The 12185-nt window shown below is 41.0% G+C and overlaps 1 protein-coding gene across 1 annotated transcript in view; it reads right to left on the bottom strand.

Moving 5' to 3' along the window:
- Window positions 1-4789, bottom strand: part of LOC129183007 (voltage-dependent L-type calcium channel subunit beta-3-like) — a 30114-nt gene extending 25325 nt beyond the window's left edge. Inside the window, exons 1-2 of the mRNA XM_054779763.1 lie at window positions 4453-4789; window positions 1217-1309 (exon numbers count right to left, since the gene is read on the bottom strand). Coding sequence (XP_054635738.1) covers window positions 1217-1309; window positions 4453-4518 — 159 coding nt within the window. The 5' untranslated portion in view covers window positions 4519-4789. The remainder of the gene's footprint in view (window positions 1-1216; window positions 1310-4452) is intronic.
- Window positions 4790-12185: the final 7396 nt, after the last annotated feature.

Below are 12185 nucleotides of genomic sequence, written 5' to 3'. Positions count from 1 at the left end.
ATTAGAATAGGAAATTGTGCTATTTAAGACATTTTACATTCCTCCTAGTGAAAAAGCTAAGCGTACAGCCCTGAAGAGGCTTAATGGCTGACAGGAGGGTTCACTCTCTCTGTTCATTCCACTATAGAACCAATGTGCACTGACCCATGCAGAGTGAACCCTCTTGTCATCCAGCCAGTGTGGTAACGCGGGAAACAAACACCCATGCATGCACATGTCATATTACCGAGGCCGGCAATATTATCGACTTTGTTTTTTTTCAATCGTTTGATTAATCTATTTTATCGATTATCGTGACAAGCCTAGCCTCGGTTATCGTAGAATATTGTGCCTAACAAACTGTTGTATTTTACATTATACCTTGTATTTTTTTTTGTATATTTTAGAGTGTCTGGAACGATTTAATTGGATTTACATGATTTATTTGGGGAAACATTTCGTCGGCTTGTGTACGGTTCAGTTGTTGCCTGACCTTTTGGAATGAATTAATAACAAAAACAAAGGTACCAACGTAGCATGTACCGAAAACCTTTACAGACACTTTTTGTTGAAATAATTTTGATTTTGTGGATAAAAAGGTAATGTTCCTGCAATGTTCATTCAAATAGCTTTGTGCTGGCACACATGTCTTTTGCACGGCACTGTCTTTTTATTAAATATAAGAAATTTGAGCTGAAAAATTTCCACAGTTTGGGTCGCCGCTTGTCATTAAGGGGTGATGGTGGGTGCCGCAGCCAGAAACACTGCCCTAGAGGACAATACACTGTGTGAAGCTGCTAACAGCCCTCCTCTAAACCCAGCATGCATCATATAAAATATCCTTGACAGCACTTCATCACATGAGCAGAGATGCTATGTAGCTGCATTGGCACTTCTCCAAATCTCAGTTTGTGTCTCTTACATGTGCTTGACCCAAAAACGTTAATTACAGAATGAACCTCTTTTGGGATTTTTCATGTAACATAGTGTCAAGTGTAAGCATGTTGTTGCCCTCTATTGAGCGAATGGACAAACTACAACTAAGGAGACACCATGTGAATGAAAGTGCAGAAAATGTAGTCCAAAGGTTAATTAATCCATTGTTTATGACAAAAACAAGGCTATTGTTTACATAAAAATAGTACAGAATATGTAAAAGCAGTCTCAGATGACTTCTATCTTGAGACAACACAAAATAATACATCTGCGACAGGAAGTAGTCTAAAAATGTATGTACCTGCCGCTTGATAAAACTTGACGTTGTGTCCGAGGACGTACTTCCATCCGAGCGTTTGAAGCGGCTCTTACGTTTAGGCAACTTCCTGGGCAGCTATGTTAAAGACAAAGGAAAAGCAACCCATAAAAACACAGATCAATTCTCCAGTACAGTATCACACATACAGTATGCTGATGGCGTATTGTGACACTGAGGGCGCAAAAGCATCCTTAAACAAGACATTTTGTCTGCACTAGGTTGTTACTTAAGGGCTAAATCTTACACCAAATAAATCTGTAAATATAAAGAAAGTACCATGCTCATGTTGCCATACGGCTTATTCATTAAACAGTCACCTGACGTCGTCCCTCGCCACATCACAGTTTAAATTTCACGGCTTCACTCTATCATTGTTTTACAAAAATAGATTAATTAATAAAACATGCTGCTTTGTGGTTGAATGTGGCCTATTGTCTCAAAAATGATGCATATTTAAGCACATTTTATGTGTTTTCCTAATTTAAGCATTTTCAAGCATAAAAATGGCTAAATGAACTAAAATACAAATAGAGTGGAACCTCGGTTAGTGACCGCCCGGGTTAGCGTGTTTTTTGCTTAAAATTGAAAATTGGTACTACAATTTTGTCTCGGTTTGCATGCAATCGCCGTTTAGCGTATAAAGTGATGCACGTCTTATCGTGTTATTAAGACACCGCAGGAGTCCATCTGTATTCTTAATATACATTTTTTTTTTTTTCATCAGAAAGCGTCCCTTCTTGTTATAGCTTCCATGATATTAGCAAGCGAACGAAATAGCAATCGGAACCTGGAAGTTACATCGCCCGTCTATGACGTCATCAGTGGTTGATTCTCAAAAATGTTAATACAAAACATGTTTTTATATTTTTATAAGTATAGCTTTAAATGCATAAAACTATTCCAAATGCATTTAAATGGCGAATGAAACAGCTAAATGAACATTTAAGGTTACTTTTACCTTCACTGAAGACACAATGTTGCAGCAAGATGTCACATCAAGCCTCTCATTCATTGTTTATTTGTATTTATATGCATTTTGAATTGTTTTCTGCATGTCAAACTATAAATGTAAAACTATAAAAACATGTATTGTGTTAACATCTTTGGCTTTCTGGAACGTATTAATTGGATTTACATTATTTCTAAAGGGAAAAATGTATTTGGTTGGCATCCGTTTCGGTTAGAATCAGACCTTCTGGAACTAATTAATGTCGCTAACCAAGGTTCCACTGTATAAGACATTCAGAAGATGCATTCAAAAACGTGATGCGAAGCAGTATTCTACTAAGTGTCACTGATACTACTGTAATGTTTGGTGAGGCATACGAGCTTGTCAACTCAACTCAACTCTGAACCCCCAACGTCACTTCCTGTTCTCCACACATCCGGAACACACATATATTGCAACACACACACGCATGAGTCTTATTTATGTCTAAATGGCTTCTTTTCTCCAATTATGTCTACTATATTAGATAATATGAGTGTAAAGGTGACTATAGGGGTGTTATTTCATGTCTAGAGGGCTCTAATAATAATAAAAAAAACATATTTAGAATGTGGCCGCACGGTGGATGAGTGGTTAGCATGTTGGCCAAACAGTCAGGAGATTGGGTTCGAATCTCCGCTTGGGCATTTCTGTGTGCATATTCTCCCCGTGCATGCGTGGGTACTCCGGTTTCCTCCCACATCCCAAAAACATGCATGTGAGGTTAATCGGAGACTCTAAATTGTGAATAGGTATGAATGGGAGCGTGAATGATTGTTTGTCTATATGTGCCCTGCGATTGGCTGGGGACCAGTCCACGGTGTACCCCACATCTCGCACAAAGTCAGCTGGAATAGGCTCCAGCATACCTCCACGACCCTAATGAGGATAAGTGGCATAGAAAATGGATGGATGGATATTTAGAATGTCACAAACGCGGCCGGGTGTGGAACGAAGGATTACTGTAAATGCAACTTTAAAACAACACTTCAAAATGGTACAACAAGAAGAATCGTGTCTCTGTGAGTGCCTTGGTAACCGAAGATAATCTACTTTAATGGTCTATAATACTGGCGAACCAGCCAGGACACCTCTTCTGCTGTGTTAGCATTAGCATTAATGCTAAAGTAACTGTGCACTTGTACATTAAAACCAGCAATATGTGTTGTTTTTTTGTGTTGTTGATGTTTACATGTCTTTCTTCTACCATTTCTTCTTTCTTCTATTCCTCCTGTTGGCTATGAAGTCAGATAAAGGAATAGAAAACATTTACCATAAGGGTGTCCAAAAATGCTTACTTCTGCTCTAAAGCCAGGTCGACATTACTGTGCATCACATAAGCTGTATATTTTGCACCAATATTCAATATTGAGGAAACTTTTGGTCACCAGTGCCCTCCCTGTGTTTTTGAGGAACTAACTATCAGTTAGTATGCTAAGTCATGTTGTCGTTGACATTAAACAGTCAATGTCTGAGAACGTTGCACAAAGCCAAGTAGCCTTGGATCAGTGGGGTTTCCAAAGTGCAGGCCAGGGGCCATTTTTAGTTTTGCTGTATTTTTGCTGTTAGTACAATTTGACCTATATTGGTTTGGTTTTAGCATCTTTAATGCACAAAATGTATCAAAGTGGCCACTGCATCCTTCAGTTTTTATGTATGCTGCCCTCGCTGGACAAACTTTAGACATCCCTTAATCAGGACATGTTCCAAACACAAAATGCAAATATCCTCTTGGAAAAAGACAGTTTTTAGTTAGTGGAAAGGATCTGCAGTGAATTTGAACTGCAGCTTTCCCTCACATCACATATTATGGAAGGATACAGACTGTATGATGTAGTTAGCAGCTTGGCCTCATCAAGATAAAACAATAATGAGCTTAAATATTACAGGCCCAGTGGATTCAGGCTACAGGTGAAGCAGATGATAATAACAATGGCGTTTGCTGCTTTAAATACACCAAATGACAACAAATGACCAACCACCAGTTAATGCAGAATCCATAAGCAGCAACTGCACCAATATGGTATTTGTATGTGTGTATGGGGGACATCATTATCAAATACCCCTACAATACTGCTTTTAAAACATTCAGCATCACTCAGATTTTTTTATGCAGGCGAATGTTTCAAAAAAAGTAGCTCCCTGCCAAAATGCGACGCCTTAATTTTCAACAACAAGTACCTAACCATTTGATACTTCGTCTTCGTCAACCCTCCAAAAAAGCACGTACCTGGAAATAGTGGGACTGGGGGCCGCTTTCCACGGCTGAGAGTGTGTCTACGGGCGGAGTGGACATTGAGATGGGCACCACGGAGCGGGGGCGCGGGCTGGAGGCGGGATGCGGTCGGACATGGGTTAGTGGAGGCAGCAGCAGGCGACAGCAAACACATCGAAATGCGGCCAAGTCAGAGAGGAAACGGCGCCTCGGAGCGACAACACAAAGGCCAGGCGATCAATATCACAGCCGCGTACAAAAAACGTGCAAGAGAAGCGGCAGAAGAGGAGAGAGGGAGGAATGATGACGCGCCGAGGAGACTGAAGCTCCAGCTTCCCACTGCGAACAGGCCTGTACTAAGTGTCTCTGTGCCGGGGGTGCTCAAACTGCTTTAGGAGAGCACAAAATACGTTTACACTGCGATAAATCATATTTTTTATTTTACATTTCAGTTCATGTCGGTAGTATTTGCTTATTTAAATAGCTCAAGTGAGATTCTTTTTTACACATATGTTCACATAGCGCAAGGGTGTGCAAAGTGCGGCTCGAGGGCCATTTTTCGGGTAGTGTTTGCTTTTGTTTACGTATTTTGCACTGTTGACTTTATTTTGCTCAATTGCCTGTAATAACCTTATTATTACTTTATTGATATTGTAACATTGTCTTATATTGTGTTTACTGTATATATTATTTAATTGCTCACAAAAAAAAACGTTTGTTGATTAAAAAAATAGTGTTTGCTTTAAACTTTAGTCCTGTGTCTTATTCTGATCATAATAATGATCAACAAATTGAAGACAAAATGACAAAATCATTCAATGATCTTGAAAAATTTCAAGTACAAAGTACAGGTATCATTATCGCTAGCTGCAATACTGTTCTTGTATTTACTTGGTATCCGATTGATACCCAAATTTGCATTACAGTCGTCCCTCGCCACTACACACTAGACTCTATCATGTGTTTGGAAAAATGATACATTTGAATAATTCATGCTTTTTCATGGTTGAGTGCGGTCTACTACAGTATTAGTAAAAAAAAAGTGCATATTGAAAGAAATGTTATGTATTTTTTTGTCCACGTTTGTCCAAAATTAAGCATTTTCAAGCTTATAAATGACTAAATGAACAAAATACAAACACACAGTGGTGTGAAAAAGCATTAGCCCCCTTCCTGATTTCTTATTTTTTGCATGTTTGTCACACTTAAATGTTTCAGATGATCAAAAAAATGTAATTAGTCAATGACAACACAACTGAACAAAAAATGCAGTTTTTAAATGAAACTTTTTATTATTAAAGGAGAAAAAAAAGCAAAAAAAAACCCTACATGGCCCTGTGTGGAAAAAGTGATTGCCCCCCGTGAAAACATAACTTAACTGAGATCAACTGAGATCTAGGATTGTGCGGCGTGTAGGCTGGATGGAGATAGTTGTTTCAGCTAAATGAATAGTGTGACATTGTTCCAGTGCGTCACTATTAGTCAAGGTGATGAAACAGACACCAAATACGCACTGCAAAGAAAGACATCCAATGAAGGTGAGGGTTCATTAGCTGTTGGGCTGTACCATTGTCTGAACCTTGAACATGCCATATAATACAATTTAGTGTAACACCAACACATATCATTAACAATTTAATAACATTTATTATACACACCCCAAAGATAAAATACCACAGCTATAATCAACATAAGTATTTATATTTACCTCTTACCTGAAAAAAACCCTCAAACCAATTCCACTTTCCATCAACCCCTCCCGGAACTAATACATTAACACAAGCTTCACAGGGAATCTTTTTCCAGGTGCACCAGTGGAGCAAAGTCAAATTACTGTGGGACCCTCACAACAAATTGATATTACAGTAAAGAACTTGTCACATAAATCCAGTTAACTTTTGAAAAACATAACTTTTTTCAGAGGCCGCGCGGTGACCTTGTGGTTAGCATGTTGGCCACACAGTCAGGAGATCGGAAAGACGTGGGTTCGAATCTCCGTTGGGCATCTCTGTGTGGAGTTTGCATGTTCTCCCCGTGCGTGCGTGGGTTTTCTGCGGGTACTCCGGTTTACTCTCACATTCCAAAAACATGCATGTTAGGTTAATTGGCGACTCTAAATTGTCCATAGGTATGAATGTGAGTGTGAATGATTGTTTGTCTATATGTGCCTTGGACTGACCGGCCACCAGTCCAGGGTGTACCCCGCCTCTCACCCGAAGCATCTCCAGCATACCCATGACCCTAGTGAGGATAAGTGGCGTAGGAGATGGATGGATGCATAGTTTGGGGACTTGCACAATACGTGGGGCCGTAGGCCTCAATCGATGCACACCTATACATGAATGCAATACTATACTATACATGAATTAAATCCAGCCCTGTATTTGCAGTTAAAAGGATGTCTGTAACAGAAAGAAGGCTCCAGGACCTGATGGGGTATCACCTTTCTGCTTGAAAGCCTGCGCGGAACAGCTGACCCCCATCTCCACTTGGATCTTCAACAAGTCAATGGAGCTGTGTGAAGTCCCCTCTTGCCTGAAACTGTCCACCATTGTCCCTGTCCCCAAAAAAACCCTCCATCACAGTATTGAATGACTACAGGCCGGTGGCCCTGAAGTCTGTGGTCATGAAATCTTTCGAGAGACTGGTGTTGGTCCACCAGAAAGGCATTACAGTCAAACTGCTAGATCCTCTGCAGTTTGCTTACTGGCCAAACAGGTGTGTCGAGGGTGCAGCGAACATGGGGCTGCACTACATCCCGAATCACCTAGACTCTGTAGGGACATATGCCAGGATCCTGTTTGTGGACTTCAGTTCTGTCTTTAACACTATAGTCCCGGACATCCTCCTTCAAAAGCTCACCCAACTCACTGTGCTCCCCTCGACCTGTCAGTGGATCAACAGCTTCCTGACTGACAGGGGGCAGCAAGTGAGGCTGGGGAATGCCATATCCAGCTCCCGGACCATCAGCATTGGCGCCCCGCAGGGGTAAGTCCTCTCCCCTCTTCTCTTTTCCCTATATACGAATGACTGCACCTCAAGTGACCCAGCTGTGAAACTTTCCAGATGACACTACTGTCATTGGCTTCATCAGTGACAGTGACAAATCTGCTCATAGACACAAGGTGGATGAGCTGGTCTCCTGGTGTGGTCAGAACAACCTGGAACTGAATCCGCTTAAGACTGTGGAGTTGACAGTGGTCTTCAGGCGATCCCCCCCAATCCTCAACAACACTTTGTCTACAGTGGACTCATTCAGGCTCCACCATCTCCACCTGGGACTTGAAGTGGTTCTCCCACATAGACACTATCCAGAAAAAGGCACAGCAGAGGATGTACTTCTTGAGACTGCTCAAGAAGTTCAACCTGCCCAAGGAACTGCTAAGAACCTTCTAGAATGCAATAATACAGTCTGCTCTCTGTACCTCCATCACAGTTTGGTTTGGCTCTGCTACCAAACTGGACAAGAGCAGACTGCAACGACGATCAGGTCCGCAGAGAAAACCATCGGAACCCGCCTGCCCTCCACAGAGGAACTGTACCGGTCCAGAACTAAAAAGAGGGCAGGCAACATCTCTGCGGACCACTCACACTCTGCCCACAAACTCCAATTCCTCCTCTCCGGTAGGCGAAACAGAGCACTGTTCGCCAAAACAACCACACACAAAAACAGTTTCTTCCCCCTGGCTGTCAAACTATTGAACACTTAACAACACACACCTCCACACCCCACAAGCCTAACTGTATGCACTATTTATGTATATATGTATATACTACTTTATTATTTATCCATATTTTTATGACTAACCACTGCTTTTTGCACCCATGTGCATTTGCACTACATACTGTACATACATACCTGTAACATTGTAAATACCATAATTATACTTATCTTTTACATTCTATGTAAATATATATCGTAGTATTGTCCTTCTTCTCCTTTATATGTAAACTTTATTTACTATTGTTGTACTTTGTAACAGAGAGTGATGTTAAGTCGAGTCAAATTCCTAGTGTGGTAACACACATGGTGAATAAAGCTGATTCTGATGAGCACGGATGTGCAAGTTGTTTTTATTATTATTATTCCGTCAACTAAATCACCGTTTCGACAGCTTAACAACTTCTGATAATTACACGTACGTTCATATTTTCTTATTGGAACAGTTGACAGGATCACACAGTTTGCTGCAGACACTCCTTCCTCGCCACTAGAGGGAGTGCCGCTTTCCTAGATGTGGGAATGAGAGCGCACAGAGCAAAGGCGCGCATGGCTGAGGACAGCTGCGTCAAATCAGACAACGTGTGACATACTTAGCGGGGATCTGAAAGGAAATCGTTCTTCAAATTAAGAAGTTACATTAAATGAGTCCAACCCCAAATTAAACTACAATGTCTACATTACATTACATCATATCCAAATGTAAGTGGTGCACATAAAAAAACCTAACTTTATGAATCTAAACAATCTCCAACATCCTTACACAATAAGGGTAATGGTAATGATTTTTTTTTTTATGTATGCGAGTACACTCCTCTATTTACACTTTGTCACATAAAGATATGATGACCCATTATATACAGCAGAGTGAAAATTGAATTTCTCTTTAGGAATTAAAATTACTGTAATGCATTCAAAAAACAAAGTAAGTTTGGGTGTACAGTATACCTTTTAAAGTGTATATAGTTGGTGCCCCAACTTTTCATCAAATGAAAATGCTTCTTGTTTGAAGATCAAGGGAGTTAGTGTAGCTGATGGTTTTTCAGCTCAATTGTTTTGTGGGCCACATTTTCAGAAAACTAAGGACCAGGGCGGCCGGACTCACATTGTTCCTCACCAAATGGCAGACCTCGGTCCAGATATGGACCCAGTGATGGCCCTTTACGGACCCGTGACCAATTAAAGTAAATGGGAACTATAATAATAACATATAATCATGCTTGCGGATCAATCGCAGTGGCAGTTTGCAGGTGTAATTACTTCATTTATTACGGTTAGGTGACAGCAAATGCGATGACGTTACTCAAAATGAGCGAATGAAATTGTTTGTTGCCGAGAAGCGTATAAGAGAACCATGGCTTGCTCAAAAGTAAGAAAAGTGCTGGAGAAAACCGAACATTTAAAGTGAATGGATGGACCAATATACAGTATGTTCATTCTTCCAGAATCTAGTTCCAAACTGTTGTCTCATATGCTCTGAAACTGTAGCTGGTCAAAAGGATAAATGTGACGTGGCATTACCTGACAAAACACAGAGCATTCGAGAGGAAGTACCCACTGAAGTCTGATGTGAGAGCGCGGAAAATAACGTTGCCTAAAGCCTAGTATGTAAAATCGACAGGAGTCAAAACACTTTCATTCACAACACTGCGACATGTAAATGTGTGTTCACGCAGGATTATATGGATATTGGAGCAAAACAAAATATCCTTCACTGATGGGAAGAGTTCTTGCGGCAAAAACCCTCTACAGTTTGCATATCGCCAGAACCGGTCCACGGATGATGCAGTCAACACTGCCATCCACACAGCCCTTTCTCACCTACAGGGCCAGGACACATACGTCAGAATGCTATTTATAGACTATAGCTCTGCTTTTAATACAGTCTGCCCCCACAAACTCACAGATAAGCTCCTCACACTTGGCCTGTCTCCCTCCCTCTGTAACTGGGTGTTTAACTTTCTCACAGGCAGGCCCCAGTCAGTCATAGTCCACAACAGCACATCCAGCTCAAGAATTGTGAGCACTGGGACCCCACAGGGGTGTGTGCTGAGTCCACTCCTCTACACGCTCTTCACCTACGATTGCGTGGCCTCCCAGAACAACACCAGCATCATTAAATTTGCAGATGACACTACAGTCATCGGACTGATCACTGGTGGTGTTGAAACATCATACAGAAGAGAGGTGGCGGACCTCATAGCTTGGTGTTGTGATAACAATCTCCTTCTCAATACAGATAAGACTAAAGAGATGATCATCGACCCAAGAACAAGGGAAAAGGAGCCGCATAGACCCCTGTTTATTGATGAGACTGAGGTGGAGAGGGTGAAAACCTTCAAGTTCCTTGGCACACACATCAGCGAGGACCTCACCTGGTCTCACAACACCCAACAAATTCTGAAGAAGTCCCAAAGGAGACTGTACTTCCTGAGAAGACTGAGGAAATTTGGCATGTCCACCACAATCCTGAGTTGCTTCTACAGATGCACTATCGAAAGTGTCCTTACCGCCTCCATCACTGTTTGGTACGGTAACTGTACAACACGTGATAGGAAGGCACTCCAGCGGGTGATCAAGACCTCACAGAACATTGTTGGGGCAGCCCTCCCCTCACTGCAAGACATTTATAAATCTAGAGTCCTACGCAGAACACACATCCTCATCAAGGACAGCACACATCCACAACACTCATTATTCACACTCCTACCGTCAGGCAGACGCTACAGGAGTTTGAAGTCCAGGACCACAAGGCTGGCAAACAGCTTTTACCCACAGGCCATCAGGCTCCTCAACGAAGCACTCGCACACGCCGCACGCAACACACGCACACACTCATAGCACTTTATTTGTATTATTTATTTGTATTAATGTCTCTTCTGTTGTTGTTGCTTAATTTATTGGTATATATGTTTATGTGTTTATGTTTCTTATGTTCTTATTCTTTCATTTGTTTTCTTTCTTTTCTTGGGAGAATGAACAGAATAAGATTTTCATTGCATGGTATAACTGCTGTTGTACTATGCACATGACAATAAAACTCTCTTGAATCTTGAATCTTGAATCTTGAATCTTGAAGAGTTGTGAAGGAGAGCATCTGCTGCAGAGACCTTGTTTTTAAGGATCTATTGTAAAAATTGTAAATGTGTGTTCACTAAGGATTGTATCGATATTAGAGCAAAACAAAATACGTTTGGAATGACGTTCGGACCTTTGCTGTAAAAAAAAATGCGTAAACAGACCATATTCAATTTAAATTGAAGACCCCTGGTCTATACAGTAGTGTTGCAGCATATACTACATAAATATACTATTTATACTACTATGCATACTGTATGCTGTGGAGCAGCATGATGATGCAGCCACACACATGCTCCGTTTCAACTCGTGTCAAAAGCGCAGACTTCAAACTGCATGCGAGTCTTTGAATTGTGTAAAATAATCGCCATGGTTTAGTCAATTGTGTCATCAAGTTTATTGGTATTATTATTTGTAGGCAAGACGAAAGGAACGGCACCCACTTCGATAACGTAAGTAAGCAGGCAAAGAAACATGACACCGCCTTCTCATTTATGTAAAAAAGCTTGTCAACAATCAACCAAAGCATTAGAGGCCGATTGGTTGCAGAAGGAGCAGGGGAAGGGTAAGCCAACACTACCATGAAGTTGCGAACTGATATGAGAAACACACCATGGCTTTGAAATTCCTCCTAATTCAATGATGTTATGCTTTCTTGAGGTGGACAAAAACCCATTTTTTTGGAACTGGACACATTATTTGTTGTGTACATAGTTAGTGAATCTTCAAAGCCTTGCCTGCTTTGAAGGCACAAGTGAGGTTGTACTGAAAAAAAGGAAACAAACCAAGGCAAGATAAACAGTTTTTAAGATGAAACATAAAAATAAACACAAAAGTATGTAAAACTGCTAAATCCTACCCTGGTCTCCAAAGGATTAAAACACAAGCGATGGGTTTAGTCTACATCTTCTAATCTACATGACAGGAGCAGACGTGTGCCGTCTGGGCC

The sequence above is a fragment of the Dunckerocampus dactyliophorus genome, chromosome 1 (assembly GCF_027744805.1).
Source record: "Dunckerocampus dactyliophorus isolate RoL2022-P2 chromosome 1, RoL_Ddac_1.1, whole genome shotgun sequence".
Lineage (NCBI taxonomy): Eukaryota > Metazoa > Chordata > Actinopteri > Syngnathiformes > Syngnathidae > Dunckerocampus > Dunckerocampus dactyliophorus.
The sequence above is the reverse complement of the archived record's forward strand: the minus strand, read 5'-3'. Positions and strand labels throughout refer to the sequence as shown.